At 47.3% G+C, this 17,128-nt stretch overlaps 1 protein-coding gene across 1 annotated transcript in view; it reads right to left on the reverse strand.

Annotated features, from left to right (window-relative positions):
• LOC311129175 (cGMP-inhibited 3',5'-cyclic phosphodiesterase 3A-like) overlaps positions 1–16,332 on the reverse strand; it is a gene marked incomplete at both ends in the record, with an annotated part of 99,980 nt that extends 83,648 nt beyond the window's left edge. Inside the window, one exon of the mRNA XM_084161488.1 lies at positions 15,412–16,332. Coding sequence (XP_084017614.1) covers positions 15,412–16,332 — 921 coding nt within the window. The remainder of the gene's footprint in view (positions 1–15,411) is intronic.
• Between the last annotated feature and the right edge of the window lie 796 nt (positions 16,333–17,128).

Raw genomic sequence — 17,128 nt, forward strand, 5'->3', positions numbered from 1 at the left:
AATCAGAGACAACCAGCTGACACTCGTTGCCTCTGATTGGGAGTCACTCAGGCCAACATAGAAATACAAACATAGAATTACACACCCTGGCTCAACATAACAGTGTCCCCCGAGCCAGGGCGTGACATTCAGTTCTGCCCACACATTTTCTATAGGATTGAGGTCAGGGCTTTGTGATGGCCACTCCAATACCTTGACATTGTTGTCCTTAAGCCATTTTGCCACAACTTTGGATGTATGGTTGGGGTCATGGTCCATTTGGAAGACCCATTTGCGACCAAGCTTTAACTTCCTGACTGATGTCTTGAGATGTTGCTTCAATATATCCACATAATTTTCCTTCCTCATGATGCCATCTATTTTGTGAAGTGCACCAGTCCCTCCTACAGCAAAGCACCCCCACAGCATGATTGTCACGACTTCTGCCGAGGCTGCCCCCCCCTCCTGGTTCGGGCAGGCTTCGGCGTTCGTCGTCACCGGAGTACTAGCTACTACCGATCCCATTCTCATCACTCCACTTGTCATGTCTTGTCAATCACACACACCTGGTGCTCATTCCCCTAATTAGCATGTGTATAATTGTTCCCTCTGTTCCCCTTGTCTTTGTGAGTGATTGTTTGTTGTGAGAGCGTGTAGCTCGGTTGAGCTACTATTCACTGTGTTTATGCCAAGGTGGATGTTTTCCCTTGTAATAGTTTCGTTTGACGCTTTGGGCGTTTGATTTATGTAAACAGAATAAACTCTGGACTTCGGTATTTTACCTCCTGCACCTGACTCCTTCATTCACACCTCGTCACAGAATCACTCACCTGATCTGATATGGAGTCTGCAGGAGAAGACTGCATGCCTGGAGTTGTGACAAGGGTCCAGGAGCATTCCTCGATGTTGGCCAGCTTGGGGGAAGCAATGGATCGTGTTCTTCAGGTGGTACAACGCCTGGAGAGGAGAGGATCCGATCTATCGAGACCAGCTGGTCAACCGGATCCAGCCACCTACACCCCAGCCCCTGGAGGGATCCAGATATCCCGGCCACCAGCGTTTGATGGGACGGCAGCGCGATGTAAGGGATTCCTACTCCAACTGGAGTTGTATTTCTCCAGCATCAGGCCGGCACCCCGGGAGCGGGAGAATGTATCTGTCCTCGTTTCCTGCCTTTGTGGGAGAGCCCTGGAGTGGGCCAACGCAGTGTGGAACGAGGGAGGTACCTACGGGGAGTTTGCTCGCTTCTTTCGGGCCGTTTTTGATCACCCACCTGAGGGTCGAGAGGCGGGCGAACGACTGGTTCATCTGAGGCAGGGGACAAGGACCGCTCAGGACTACACGCTGGAGTTTCGGACACTGGCAGCGGGGTCCGGGTGGAACGAGCGGGCCCTGATCGACCATTTCCGGTGCCACCTAAGGGAGGACGTCCGACAGGAGCTAGCCTGCCAGGATGCCATGCTATCGTTCTCCCAACTGGTGGACATGGCCATCCGGCTGGACAATCTGCTAGCAGCCAGAGGACGTCCTGGTAGGGGTCTGCCCGTTCCCACTCCGGACGACTCTGACCCCGAGCAGATGGAGCTGGGGGGAGCCGCCGGTCGAGAGAGCGCAGGAGGACAGCGACAGTGCCACTCTGGTGGCACGAAGGGAGAATCCACCTCATGTCGCAGTCAACTTAATTTTGGGTCTGGAGGCGGTAGGCAGGGTACTCACGCATCACCCCAGGTAACGAACACCCAAACGTGTTCAGAGCCCTTTGCGGCGCACTGTACTTTATCTATCTCCTTTCCCGATCACTTGGTAGGTTCCCAGTGTAAGGCGCTAGTCGATTCAGGCGGAGCTGGGAATTTTATGGACGGGGCATTTGCATGCCGTCAAGGCATTTCATTGGTTCCCCTAACCATTCCACTCCCCATCAGAGCACTTGATAGTCGACCATTAGGGTCCGGGTTGGTTAAGGAAGTTACGGTACCAGTCATCATGATTACGCATGAGACGCATGTTGAGCAGATCACCTTTATGATTATTGAGACTCCTACTGACCCTGTAGTCTTGGGTATCCTGTGGTTAGCCCTTCACAACCCCAATTTCTCATGGCCGCAGAGGGTTCTTACGGGGTGGTCGCGTGAGTATCCGGGTAGGTGTCTAGGTGTTTCCGTTGGTGCGACCACGGTGGAAAGTTCAGACGGTACCCCCACCGTGTGCATTCCCCCCGAATACCATGATCTGGCGCTTGCGTTTTCCAAGACGCAAGCGACTAAATTAGCACCTCATTGGGAGGGGGATTGCGCGATAAACATTCGGGTAGACGCTGTACCTCCCAGGAGTCATGTGTATCCCCTGTCGCAGGCGGAAACGGAGGCTATGGAAACATACGTCACCGATTCCCAGCGCCAGGGGTATATACGTCCCTCCACTTCACCTGCCTCCTCGAGTTTCTTCTTTGTGAAGAAGAAAGATGGAGGTTTACGCCCGTGCACTGATTATCGACCACTGAATAATGTGACGGTACGATTTAGTTATCCTCTTCCCCTCATTCCTTCAGTGATTGAGTCAATGCATGGGGCCCGCTTTTTCACCAAATTAGACCTCAGGAGTGCCTACAACCTGGTGCGTATTCGGGAAGGGGATGAGTGGAAAACAGCACTCAGCACAACCTCGGGGCATTATGAATACCTGGTGATGCCCTACGGTTTCATAAATGCTCCATCTGTTTTCCAGTCCTTTGTGAACGAGGTGTTTCGGGACATGCTTGGTCGCTGTGTGGTGGTCTACATCGATGACATCCTGGTGTATTCCACTACGCGCGCCAAGCATGTGTCCCTGGTTCGCAAGGTACTGGTCCGACTGCTGGAAAATGATCTTTATGCCAAGGCAGAGAAGTGTGAGTTTTTCCAGCAGTCAATCTCCTTCCTCGGATATCGCATTACCACCACAGGTGTGGAGATGGTGGGAGACCGCATTGCAGCCGTGCGTAATTGGCCGACTCTAACCACGGTAAAGGAGGTGCAGCGCTTCCTTGGCTTTGCCAACTATTATCTAAGGTTTATTCGCAGCTTTGGCAAGGTCGCAGCTCCCATTACTTCCTTGTTGAAGGGTGGGCCGTCCCGGCTCCGCTGGTCTGCTGAGGCTGATTTGGCCTTCAGTAGATTGCGGGGTCTGTTCATCTCAGCCCCAGTACTGGCTCACCCCGATCCATCACTACCGTTCGTAGTGGAGGTGGATGCGTCCGAGGTAGGGATAGGAGCTGTCTTATTCCAATGCTCAGGCACGCCACCGAAGCTCTGCCCCGTGCCTTCTTTTCTAAGAAGCTCAGCTCGACGGAGCAGAACTACGGCGTTGGTGATCGGAAGCTGCTGGCTGTTGTCCGAGCTTTGACGGTGTGGAGACATTGGCTCAAAGGGGCAAAACACCCTTTCCTCGTCTGGACAGACCACCGTAAACTGGAGTACATTCGGGCAGCAAGGAGGCTGAATCCTCGCCAGGCCAGGTGGGCCCTCTTCTTCACCCAGTTTTATTTCACACTCTCATACATTCCGGGTACGAAGAACGTGAAAGCAGACGCACTGTCTCGGCTGTATGACACAGAGGAGAGGCCCAGAGACAACACCCCCATACTCCCGGCCTCATGCATTGTGGTCCGGTAGTATGGGCGATGGACGCAGATATAGCTTATCCGTGATCGTCTGATCTACTGGGAACACACGTCACCCTCCTCTGGTCATCCAGGTATCAGTCGTACAATGCGCTGCCTGACCGAGAAGTACTGGTGACCTACCTTGGCTAAGGACGTGAGGGTGTATGTTCCCTCATGCTCAGTGTGCGCCCAGAGTAAGGCACCTAGGCACCTCCCAGCGGGTAAGCTACAACCTTTACCAGTTCCACAATGACCATGATTTTCTCACTGATCTTCCCCCCTCCCAAGGTAACACCACTATCCTGGTCGTTGTGGACCGCTTTTCAAAGTCCTGCCGCCTCCTTCCTCTGCCCGGTCTCCCCACGGCCCTACAAACTGCGGAGGCTCTGTTTACTCACGTCTTCCGGCACTACGGGGTACCAGAGGATATAGTGTCCGACCGAGGTCCCCAGTTCACGTCTAGAGTGTGGAAGGCATTCATGGAACGTCTTGGGGTCTCGGTCAGCCTGACCTCTGGATTTCACCCCGAGAGTAATGGGCTGGTGGAAAGTGTGAATCAAGATGTGGGTAGGTTCCTGCGAACCTAGTGTCAGGACCGGCCGGGGGAGTGGTCGGTGTTCCTGCCATGGGCAAAATATGCTCAGAACTCTCTCCGTCACTCCTCCACTAACCTAACACCCTTCCAATGTGTTTTATGTTACCGACCGGTCCTGGCACCGTGGCACCAGAGCCAGACCGAGGCTCCTGCGGTGGATGACTGGTTTCGGCGCGGACTTGGGATGCTGCCCACGTTCGCCTCCAGCACCAGGTGTTCGTACCGGGGGATCGGGTCTGGCTCTCACCCCGGGGGTACTGTCGAGGCTGCCCCCCCTCCTGGTTCGGGCAGGCTTCGGCGTTTGTCGTCACCGGAGTACTAGCTACTGCCGATCCCAAACTCATCACTCATCATCAAGTCATGTCTTGTCAATCACACACACCCTAATTAGTATGTGTATAAGTGTTCCCTCTGTTCCCCTTGTCTTTGTGAGTGATTGTTTGTTGTGAGAGCGTGTAGCTCGGTTGAGCTACTATTCACTGTGTTTATGCCAAGGTGGATGTTTTCCCTGGTAATAGTTTCGTTTGACGCTTTGGGCGTTTGATTTATGTAAACGGAATAAACTCTGGACTTCGGTATTTTACCTCCTGCGCCTGACTCCTTCATTCACACCTCGTCACAATGATGCTGCCACCCCTGTTCTTCACGGTTGGGATGGTGTTCTTCGGCTTGCAAGCAACCCCCTTTTTCCTCCAAACATAACGATGGTCATTATGGCCAAACAGTTCTATTTTTGTTTAATCAGACCAGAGGACATTTCTCCAAAAAGTACGATCTTTGTCCCCATGTGCAGTTGCAAACTGTAGTCTGGCTTTTTATGGCGGTTTTGGAGCAGTGGCTTCTTCCTTGCTGAGCGGCCTTTCAGGTTATGTCGATATAGGACTAGTTTTACTGTGGATATAGATACTTTTGTACCTGTTTCCTCCAGCATCTTCACAAGCTTCTTTGCTGTTGTTCTGGGATTGATTTGCACTTTTCACACCAAAGTACGTTCATCTCTAGGAGACAGAACGCGTCTCCTTCCTGAGCGGTATGACGGCTGCGTGGTCCCATGGTGTTTATACTTGTGTACGATTGTTTGTACAGATGAACGTGGTACCTTCAGGCGTTTGGAAATTGCTCCCAAGGATGAACCAGACTTGTGGAGGTCTACAATTTCTTTTCTGAGGTCTTGGCTGATTTCTTTTGATTTTCCCATGATGTCAAGCAAAGAGGCACTGAGTGTGAATGTAGGCCTTGAAATACATCCACAGGTACACCTCCAATTGACTCAAATGATGTCATTTAGCCTATCAGAAGCTTCTAAAGCCATGACATCATTGTCTGGAATTTTCCAAGCTGTTTAAAGGCACAGTCAACTTAGTGTATGTAAACCTCTGACCCACTGGAATTGTGATACAGTGAATTATAAGTGAAATAATTTGTGTGTAAACTATTGTTGGACAAATTACTTGTGTCATGCACAAAGTAGATGTCCTAACCGACTTGCCAAAACTATAGTTTGTTAACAAGAAATTTGTGGAGTGGTCGAAAAACAAGTTTTAATGACTCCAACCTAAGTGTATTTAAACTGTGGGGCGGCAGGTAGCTTAGTGGGTAAAAGCGTTGTGCCAGTAACCGAAAGGTCGCTGGTTCTAATCCCCGAGCCGACTAGGTGAAAAATCTGTCGATGTGCCCTTAAGCAAGGCACTTAACCCTAATTGCTCCTGTAAGTCGCTCTGGATAAGAGCGTCTGCTAAATAACGTAAATGTAAATGTAAACTTTCAACTGTAGCTAAGACAAAGCACAGATGAAGAAGGTAGCTAAAACACGTGGCATGAAGCACAGGTCAGGTGGATGGATCCCGTCTATGTGGGACGATGTGGGTCTCCTGTGGGTGGTGGCAGGGACCGTGAACAAAGTTACGGGCCCAGGACATGGGCATTCAGTACATGGGCATTCAGTACTTTGAGAAGCAACAAGAGTGTATTTCTAAACACAACCAACCATCTCTCAGTTACCATGCTCCACCACAGCCCTACATGATGGTCCGTCACATCGGGCAAATCAGGCCAAAATGAATGCGCACGCACACAGAGAGGTCTGCCTTACATAACAGTGTGTGATGGCAGCTGAGGTTGCCATGCCGCTGCTGGCATCTGTCCTCAGAGAGAGAGAGAGAGAGAGAGAGAGAGAGAGAGAGAGAGAGAGAGATATGGAGTGGGAGAGAGAGGGGAAAACAGCTAATAAAAGAAAAATGGAGACAGAGACAGAGAAGGGAGATGAAGATGGAATGAGATAGAAAGAGAGAGACTGAAAGGGTGAGGAAGAGTCAGACTGAGTGGGAGAAAGAGAGAGAGAGCGGGACAAAAATGTACAGTTAAGCAGGCAGAGTGAGATGTAGAGGGACAGTGGTCATTGGGTCTTATGTAACGACCAGTGCAGTTTGTGTTGGTTGGTACAGGGCCTTTCCTACTCTGGTTCAAGGCAAGGGGGAGAAATGGTTGGCGCTTCATTTCATATCAGTGCCACTACAGTTAACACGTCACTGCCAGAGACCTCAGGTACTGTGTCATGGAAGTGTCATCGTCATCGTCACCTTAGAGAGTGGAGGAGAAAGAGGAGTAGGATGGGATTCTGGGGATCTCTCCAGCTCAGGGACTTGGAACACCTCCCTTCACAAAATGTCACATTCCCACTTCCCTTTTCACACCCCTAGCCGCACTCGCAATCTCCCTCTGTCACACGTAACACACTTGTAAAGTGTTTACTGTCCACACGGTACACACAGTACACTACACACACAAACACACTCTCTGTGATACACACAAATGCACTTGCTCACAAACACCAGCTGATTTTGTTTGTTTCACATGCTGTGTTGTCCCAAGTTTATTGTGTTATCTTGCATTTATAAGCAAATTCTGCACCGCGTCATCAGCCCAGCAGCTGTGAGGTAACGAGCCACCAGTCAGCCATCACACACACACACACACACACACACTTGTTATTACAGAGCATTCATCTGGCCTGGGTTTTAAAGCCACTCTCCCTGCTCTGGAACCCATTAGGCCTTCTGGAAGTAATTCATGGGAGGTGGAGGTGTGTGTGTGTGTGTGTGTGTGTGGCAGCTGGGACACACCTGAGGATGCGACGCACCCCCCCGTCCTCCACCCCAAAACAACCAACAAGATAGCTACTCCGGTTGAGAACCTGACAAAAATAAAATTAAAATAATGTTTATCCCTATGGCCTCATAAAACCTATCCAGCGTATGAAAAAACTGAGAAAATGTTGTGTGTCGGCAAAGAAAAACAAACAAATAAAAAAAAAAGGCATAATGTTCACCAGCATAATGATGTCATTTTCAAGCGCCTTCAGTCACTGTATTCAGTCACTGCATACGTCTGTGCTCAGAATGCTTTGCCTTGTGTACACAAAATGACCACCCAAATACTAGGGAATAATTACTCCAACAACACATAGAACATAGCAGGTCTGGCAGGCTGGCTGTAGGATAGGGCAGAGTGAACACCCACTGTTCTTTCTCTACTTCACTCTGTGCATTTCAGGCCTTGCATACAACACATTGAGTGCCTTCAGAAAGTATTCACACCCCCTTGACTTTTTCCACATTTTGTTGTGTTACAGACTGAATTTAAAATAGATTAAATTGAGATTTTGTGTCACTGGCATACCCCATAATGTCAAAGTGGAATTATGCTTTTAGACATTTTTACAAATTAATAAAAAATGAAAAGCTGAAATGTCTTGAGTCAATAAGTATTCAACCCCTTTAATAGTTCCAATACATCTGCATCCAACACTAGTACATTGTTGCCTTGCCAAAACAAGACAATAACTTATTGGCTTAAGTAGAAACAGGCAGGTAGCCTACTGTTCCTATCCAATCCCAGACCCATTTCTTAGTATAAAGATTTGATCTAACCTAGTGTAACCCAGCAGCAGGCTCTCTTTGGCTCCAGGAACAGACAGCTTCGTGCAATTCATTGCATTGCGCACGTCTCCATTGTGTTGTGCGTAAAAGCAGCATTACACAAGCAAGGAGAGAGGAGAGTAATGGGAGTGAAAAACACTACCAGCTGCATGTGATGCAATTACGCTGGCAATTATCTGATAGACAACCACAGTACCACGCACCGTGGAGCCTTGGAGGAGGCAGGGAGCAGGGAGGGCAAACACTGCAGCCCAACAGACTGATGACAGTGCAGAAGCATTGGGCGACTCAGAGGGATAGCCTGGAACCATCTTGGTCCACAGAAAGCTCAATTCAGAAATTTATGATATTTTATTCCGAAGCAACAACAATCTGTAATGTCAATTTTTCAAACCTTTATTTGGCCAGGTAAGCCATTGAGAAATAATTATATTTTACAATAAGGACCTGTTTATACAGTACAAACATTTATAAACACTCATCGCTCAAACACACACACACCGAAGACAGTAATGCTGCATGCTCAACTGGGCCATGGTAATCAACCACAGTGACGTGACCTGTGGACTGGAGCTATGGTTTATGAGGACTCCTCCATGGTTTATGAGGACTGTGGTCATCTGGAAGACTTCTCAAGGACAGTTATCTGATGCTGCTGCTACAGGGGCTTGAGCCATCCATTTCTTATAACTGGATGCTATTGCAGACATTTAGAGAAATGTATCATATTTTCTCATTACACTTATGATTCATCGAATTCACACGATTTATCATATTAGCTGTCTGTTCTCTCCAATGAACTGAGAAAAACGCCCTTTGCATAATTATTTAAATAAACTTGTCTTCTTTCAACAACAACAATAACAAATCTGACCATGCAGCTGTACACCTCCTCGTATGCTGACTGAGACTCCTCCACGCCTCTCCTCCTGAACATGGCATTGTGCTGTGCTGTGTTACACGGCAGCATTTAGCCCACTTCTCTCTCTAATTAAAATAGACTCAGAGAAAACAAACCCTGCACCAAAATCCTTTTTAAAAAATGTATAGCCTCTCCCTCGCTCTCACTCGTTTTCAGAAGGACAAACAGACAGATGTACAGACCTGGTTTCTGTTAAAGGCTGGCTCTCTACCCCCCCCCCCCCACCCCACCCCACCTCCCACCCCACCTCCCACCCATCTGCCGGGCATATTTTCAAACTAAAACACACCATTGAGTGGGTAACAGTACGCTCCTTGTCTGGGCCAGGGGCTCATATGACTGGCCAGCAGGGTAGACACTCTGTATATGGGCAGCGGGGAGAGGGGAGAGGCTAGCCGGGAACAGGGTGAGGGGAGTAGGAAGTTGGGAGCAGGGAGAGGGGAGCAGGGAGTGGGGAGTGGGTTGCAGGGGAGAGGGGAGCAGGGGAGAGAGGAGGAGGAGAGCAGGGAGCAGGGAGCGGGGGAGAAGGGAGCTGGGCAGCGGTCAGTCCAGGTTAAAATAACAAGCTGCCTCTCAGCAGTGCGCTTAGCAGCCCTATAGCTACAGCTAGTAAGCTAGAGTTGGGGCGCGAGCTTTATCTCTCTCGCTGGTACAAACACACACAAAAATTATCAGAAACGCACACAGATGCACAAACACATCCACATGCACATGTGGGTACACAATTATCCATTCACACTGTCACCCACCTTGCATAGACACACACATACCGGTATGTGGACAAACCAGTATAATGCTGACACACACATAAACGTGGCTTCACATTCATGCATGTATAAATACATGGAGCATACGCGTGGCTGCCCAGGCAAGCATACAGACACATCCCATCCCTCCTGTCTCACAGGTGAGTGATGTTGACATGAGGCTGATAATGAACTCCTAATGAGGAGGATAAATCAGACTGTGGCAACCGGAGGCAGAATTTCTCTTTGGGATTACTCTGGTCTCTAACTCCCGACACAATACTGGCTTTTCATAGGCTACTGTGAGACTATACAGGCATCTGCTATGTTTCATTGGTGAATGGAAAGGGAAAACAACCCAGATCCTAGTGTACCTTCAGGTACTGGATATAAAAAAGGAGTACATGAAAAAGAAGCATTGTCTATATAGGAGACACTGTCTTGGCAGCTGCAGCAGGAACTGTAGAAATATTTTAGTGTTTGGAGTGAGTGTGTGTTAGTATTTGAGCGTGGTGTCTGTTAGTGTTTTAGTGAGCAGAGCGGCGCTGTGGTGTGTTTATAATAACAGTGGTGAGGTTTCACAGGCCAGCTAGGCTGTTGTCCTGTTACGACTGACATTTTTGGTAGACTTGGCAGGAAACTGTTCTCCCTCCTCCATTTCTCTCCATCTCTCTCACGTCTTTCACCACTCTCCATCCCCCATCCTTCTCTTCCTCACTTGCTCTCTGCCCTCCATTCCTCCCTCACTCCTTCTCCACCTCTCCACCTCCCTTTGGCCTGAATGAGGCGGTCCATTCATTTTTTTTCTTCTACATAAGAGCTACAGCTGCACGCCTGGTGTCATCAGGGCTTCTCTTTCTCGGTCTTTCTTTCTCTACCTTTCCTATCCTTTACCCCTGCCTCTCTGTCTATCAATCTACATCTTCCTCTGCCGCTCCCTCTCTTCTCCCTCTCTGCATCTCCCCCTCTCTCTCTTTGCTTCTCCCTCCCACTCCCTTCTTCCCCAGCATCTCTCTTTACCTCCCTACATCGACCTCTCCGTCTCTCTTCCTCTCCAGGACCATGTATTGGTGGTGTTGTTCTCTGAGACTCGGACCGCTGTGCAGCTCTGAGTTTTTTAAATGAATGAGGTTTGGCAGCCGGCGGCCCCATCATCCAGCTGATGCTACACATTCCTCGGATGCCCTCTTACAGTCGCAGCTAGGCCCCTCTCACACACAACCAAAATAAGGTTGGCCGTGGAGAGCTTGTGTGTGCGTGTGAGTGAGAGTGTGAGTGTGTGTGTGTGCGTAAAGGATCCCTCTGTCCATTCACACACAGATAAGCTCAATTAAACAGAGAGGGCTAGGCAGACTAATAAAGTCAACATTCAGCATGTCTAGTCGTCAGGTGGAAACGACACCCTCTCTGCTTCCGACAAGATGAAAACAGGTGAATGTACACTATGACAACATGTAGTGGAATATTCTCAACACACACACGCACACACACAAGCTCGGCACGGTCAACCTGATTTTGGTTGTGAGTGAGGGGCCTAGCTACGACACACACAAGAAGCCACTACGTTAAGTACAAACCGGTTCCAAGTTAGTCTGTTTTTGTACAGATGTAGGATCTTAATTTGAGCCAGTTTGCTAAAGGATTAAAATAATCCTGCAGCAACAGGAAATGTGAATTATTATGTGGATTATAATTAATGGACATTTTTGTAGGGGTTGATAAGTTTTTCTTAAGGGAAAATCAAGTCTGAAATTTCAGAGTGGGAATTAAACTTCAGAAGCCTTTTTAAACCTCAAATACACTACAAGCTTTGCATTGCAGGAAAGTTATCCTGCAACAGGGTGATCAAATTAAGATCCTACATCGGTACACGATCCAGGCCTATTTGCGGACTATAGTCTAAACCTATGAGGGCAGATAGAATAGTCCAGCCCACTAACCTTGTATCAGTGGCACAGAAATTCAGGAATCTATGGCACAGAGCGTAATGTGGCGGGTCTCTGTGGGAATGAATGTGCGTCATTGAGAGAATAGGGTTTCCCTCAAATAGATTCTCGCTGCACCCTTTTCTCCTTCAAATTCAACTGAATCACACCCTCCCTCTCTCTCTTTCTCTCTCTCTGTCATTCCCTCCCTCTCTCTCGCTGTGGCATAGAAATATGAAGACGTTACATAATTAGGTCATCTACAGTTTGATAATTGAACAAAATTCTGAAATGTTTAGACTGTTGGAGCCTCATTCCCCAACTCTTTTTCAAGTATTCAACTATTTTAGCAGAAGTATTGTTATTATGTATGGCATTTTATAATATACATATAATATAATAATAATTATAAATATATATAATATATAATATGTGTGTGTTATTTGGGAAAATGAGAAGGAGAACTAATCTCAAATAAAATTGCTTTTTCAAATGTCCTACATACAACTTCGCTATTACTGAGCCAAAGTTTGGATTGAATCGGCCCCAAATCCACTAAAGAAGGGTATTTCCTCGAATCATATCCCTCTAGAAGCCTCTGCTAAAACACAAACATATTTTGCAGCTAGCCCCCTGCAGCGCTACCACAGAGCTACTCACACTGTCTCTGCATGCACTCAGTCTAAAATAAGATTTATATCATTCAATGCCATTAGAAGTCTTCTAATGTTCTAAGAAACCCCCCAGAAATTCATTAAAAAGCTCTTTATGGAGCAGTAATCTATCTGAAACAGTTTCATCTGACATTACAATGTGTTCATTTACATTTACATTTTAGCAGACGCTCTTATCCAGAGCGACTTACAGTTAGTGAGTACATACATTTTCATACTTTTTCATACTGGCGCCCCGTGGGAATCGAACCCACAACCCTGGCGTTGCAAACGCCATGCTCTACCAACTGAGCTACACAGGACCTATCAAACTATACATGCTATTTATACAGATGGTAATTATTTACTAATAACTGAATGTTCATTAAGCCTAGCTTACACGTCTATAAACACATCGTAAACGTGACATTATGGCTACACAGAGCAAAACAATGGCGACAGGAACGTTTGAAGAGGCAGTGGAGAACTTCTTGGAGCTGTTTGATGCTGCAATGTAAAGCAAGAACACATTCTGGCAGGCAGTCAGCGGAGGCTGGCTCATAAATACTGCAGGAGGACAGGTTTATGAAAATCTATGCTTCTCTTTTTAGCGAGAACTGTTTAGCGAGAACTGCACCCAGAGGAGAGCTACACACACAACACATACACAAACATACATGCATGCACACCTACACGCACGCAAGCACGCGCACACATACACACAAAACGAGATGAGGTTTTTTTTAACCCTTGGGAAAAAACGAAAGGCTGCTTCTCAAATTATACCCTGTTCCATTTGCATTACGCTAAAAAGCTGTTCACTATGGAGAAAACATAATAATATCCTACCATCATTGGGAATAGGTGACAATTGATAATTTCCCATACTGTACAGCACATACAGTGAACCTGCTGACCTGCGACCAGGCCCAGTTTGTCAGACAGCCTTGTTTTGATCCAGCCAATGAGCCTCTCCTGGTGTAGCTAGCCTTCTCTCTCAAGAGGCTTACGCAACTCACTTCAAGGAGACGTCGGTGGAGGACAGGACACGCTGCCTGGCCTGCCGCTCCGCACAGCACAGCACTCACCCTGACCAATCGCAAGGCCTCTTGAGTTTCAAAGCTCCCGTAACCATGTACCCTGAGAGAGGGGGGCCAATTTGTCAGACCTCGTGTCGTCGTGTGTTGTTAGTGAGGTTGATCAGCATCATTGAACACGATTCGATCATATGGCCCATCGCTAACACACTGTTCAAAAGGGATGTGCCCAAAGTCACTCAACAGTCAACACTCTTACTTAAAAATGAATCATTATATTAAAGACTACAGACAGAGTGCTAGTCCAGAGTACAAAGTACACCATCCTTGTGGATATCCATGTGGATTTTATATGTTCAATGTTGTTTTTTATGCTCCTTTGCTGTGAAACCAATTGCCCTCTGGGACAAATAAAGTTGAAACCATTTGGAGAGTGTCCGGTATCCCGTCTTTAATAGTATGACATGCCTGCTGCCAACACATAACGTCTGCTTGGATATTATCTCAACTTGGATACCTTTTTATTTTTGTTTATTCTAAACTATCACTAGAGGGCGTAACTTCAATGGGAGGCAACACAGTAGTAACTGCTGAGAAGGTGTGGAGGAGATAGAGCTGTTGTGAAAGTTTACCCTTGAAGATCAGAAACAACAAATCTAGCATTTATGAGTGAAGGGTGTTGTATGACAGATATCATTGTTGATTCACTTTGTTGTAGAAATCACAGTTGAAATTATGCTTATGAACACTACCCACAGCTCTGGTTGACATACTAGAGTACCTCAGCTTCATATGGATGTGTTCATACACATCATACATGCTGAGGAGGATAAAAAGCTTTGCCAGCAGTACAGCATGTCTTCTCTGTTGTACATCTTATAAAGGCTATATACTTGGGGAGTCCCATGCACAAAACTTGTACATCTGCATTTAAAATGTAGCAGCTGTGCTAATGTTGGATTGCAATTCAATTATGAGAAAATATATCAGGAGATATAAAAAAGTCCAACATTGCACAAAATTTGTTCTTAAAGACAGGAAACCCCTCTCAGGATACACAGTATCCTTAGACATAAAATAAACAAAGCACAAGGCCAAATAAAACAATATGCAAGGTCAGTAAATGCACTTGAATACAATAAAAAGCTATTCTAGAATGTGTACCTTCACATTTAGGATTAATTTCTTATCCATATAAGCCACATTCAAGCCGGTCTGTAGAATGCAATTCCTGGTAACTACCTTATAAAAACACATCAATTACAGTAAACCATGCGGAAATGTGTTTGATATCAGTCTCTAACTACTGATAACCTTTTAAAATTGGTGTGAGCTGACTTGAAAGCCTTTCCTCCAACCCACAGCCACCTAGCCAGGTCAAACAAAAGGCCGGGTTTGAGGGCTGGTTATCAGCCCTGACCCACCCTGGCATGACTTACTACCTGAAGGACAAAGCAATCCTTCACTAGATGGATGGACTGGACACACAGTATATACACTATCCTGACCACTGGACCGTGGCATACAGTTGTTTTTCAAAAGCACAAACACATACTTACCATTTGAACAGTGGCCTACTTTAAAATAGAAAGAGAAAAGGCAGCCAGGGTTGGAATGTGCATGCAGAGAGTATTTCCATTTAATAGTGTAGATAAAGTGCTAATGATAGAATCAGCACAAGTAAACACAGGTGTTCTATATTCAGAGTAGCCTATAGGAATATGCGTTAGAGAAGAAGCTGAGCTTTGAGGCATCCAGCAAAGTAATTCGAAGGGCCAGCCTAATGTTATAATAACAGGCGTAATAATAATAACAATAATAATAACCATAATCATAATCATAATAATAATAATACATTAGGGCACAATGCGTAAATTGTGGGCACATTTTTTTGCCATTCCCTTTACCTAACCCAAACGAAAGAAAAATACAAAAACAAAAAAAGCAAAACATTCGAATTATAGCTATGCTTTTACCTGTTCTCGTGGAATGCATGGGAGCGAGGTCCTCCGGTGGGACTTGCTGTTGCTGTGACTGTGCGCCATGTCTGAAGAGACCACCGAACTGGACCTCCGTCGCCTTTTAAACACCGGAATTATATTATCTTCCTTCCCCGCTGTCACGTAGCTACAATCCGCCCCGAGTGGCCCTGAGCCCGTCAGGAGCCGGTCAGCATACCTCGCTAGCAGGACCCCCAGCACTCCTACCAGGTACGCCAGGTAGGGTCTCCAGCTGGCCCGGACCTTGTTGAGGGAGATGAGAGACACAGTCCTGATGATGCTGATGAAGACGATGACGGAAACACCCTGTCCGAGTCTGACCACCATCAGCGCCCCGCCGGCTAGACAGGATAGAACCACAACGGTGGCGGTGAACGAGAGCAACTGGTCCTCCGCACCGTCCAGGAGAGACTGCGCCGCGGCTTCGCCCAAGTGACACACTGCCAACAGAAACACGGCGGTCCGGATCAGCACCCCGCAGCGGATCAGGTACAAGCCAACCCAAAAGAAGGCACATACGAGAGTGAAGACGGGGGACACCAGGTACCAAACGTTCAACAACAGTTCCACCACACAGCTCGCCACGAAATGAACTAGAGAACCAGACTCGCCGTTATTCTCGCTGTTACTGCGGCAACTCTGCTGCTCCACGTCCCAGTCAACCAATCTGACCAGCAAAGCAAGAATAACCGAGACAGAGCCCACACACACCGCCGACGACAGTCTCCGGGAACTCCATATTTCTGCGAGTCTCAGCCACGACTGGCAGCCCGCGTCCTGATACAGAGGGGTGACACATGTTTTCACATAGCCGTTGCGCTCCACCGCCCGCGGGCATTTCTCATGAGCGCTCCTTGATATACCTCTGCAGCTGTCAGCTTCCACTTCCATCGCCATCACACAGGGGGAAGGAAGGAAGCGGCGTGAACTATATATTTGCAGTCTGTAAATGTGAAAGGCTCAGTGCATTTTCAAACCATGTCTGACAGAGAGAGCCATAACGCGCGGCAGTGTATGGGACTGTGCGCTACTGCATGGGCGCTTCCAAATTATTGTCCAATTTCTCCCCAAAACACACACACACAAAGTAGGCTACATAAAAATACAGAACACGAATGAACGAAAAAACCTACTGGGAAAAGTAACCGTTCACTGTGTAGCCTTCAACAAACCACGTAAAATATCCCCATATTTTCTCTAGTCCTCCCTGCGCGGGAGCAGCCTCCATCCAGTGAACCAGAAAGAGCAACTCTTGGCGATTTGAACATCTAGGTCACTGCCTGCATCTCCGTCTATCTCTCCCTCCCGCACAACACTCTCCTCTCTCCTTTGTGCCGCTCCGTCTGTTTATCTCTCTCCGCGTTATTTCTCTCTCACGTTTCTTCTGCTCTTCATAGGCTAGGCTAGTACTCTCCTCTTGAGAAATAGCAGCGGAGTTTGCCGAAGCGTGGCATACTGCTGCGTGGACTTAAACCATGTTTACATAGAGATTTCCTGCCGTTTTTTTATATATATATATTTTTTTTTTACGGAGATGAAATAGAGCCCCGGTTTGGTCCGGTGGCTCAAGAGGCGTCACAAAACAAATCAATGACGATGGTGATGCAATTGATTATAATGATGATAATGAATGCAATATAATGAGGCCTATTTCCACGAACATCAATTATACCATTTTCTGTAGGCTATGCTG

The sequence above is a fragment of the Coregonus lavaretus genome (genome assembly GCF_964263955.1).
Source record: "Coregonus lavaretus genome assembly, chromosome: 5".
Classification (NCBI taxonomy): Eukaryota; Metazoa; Chordata; class Actinopteri; order Salmoniformes; family Salmonidae; genus Coregonus; species Coregonus lavaretus.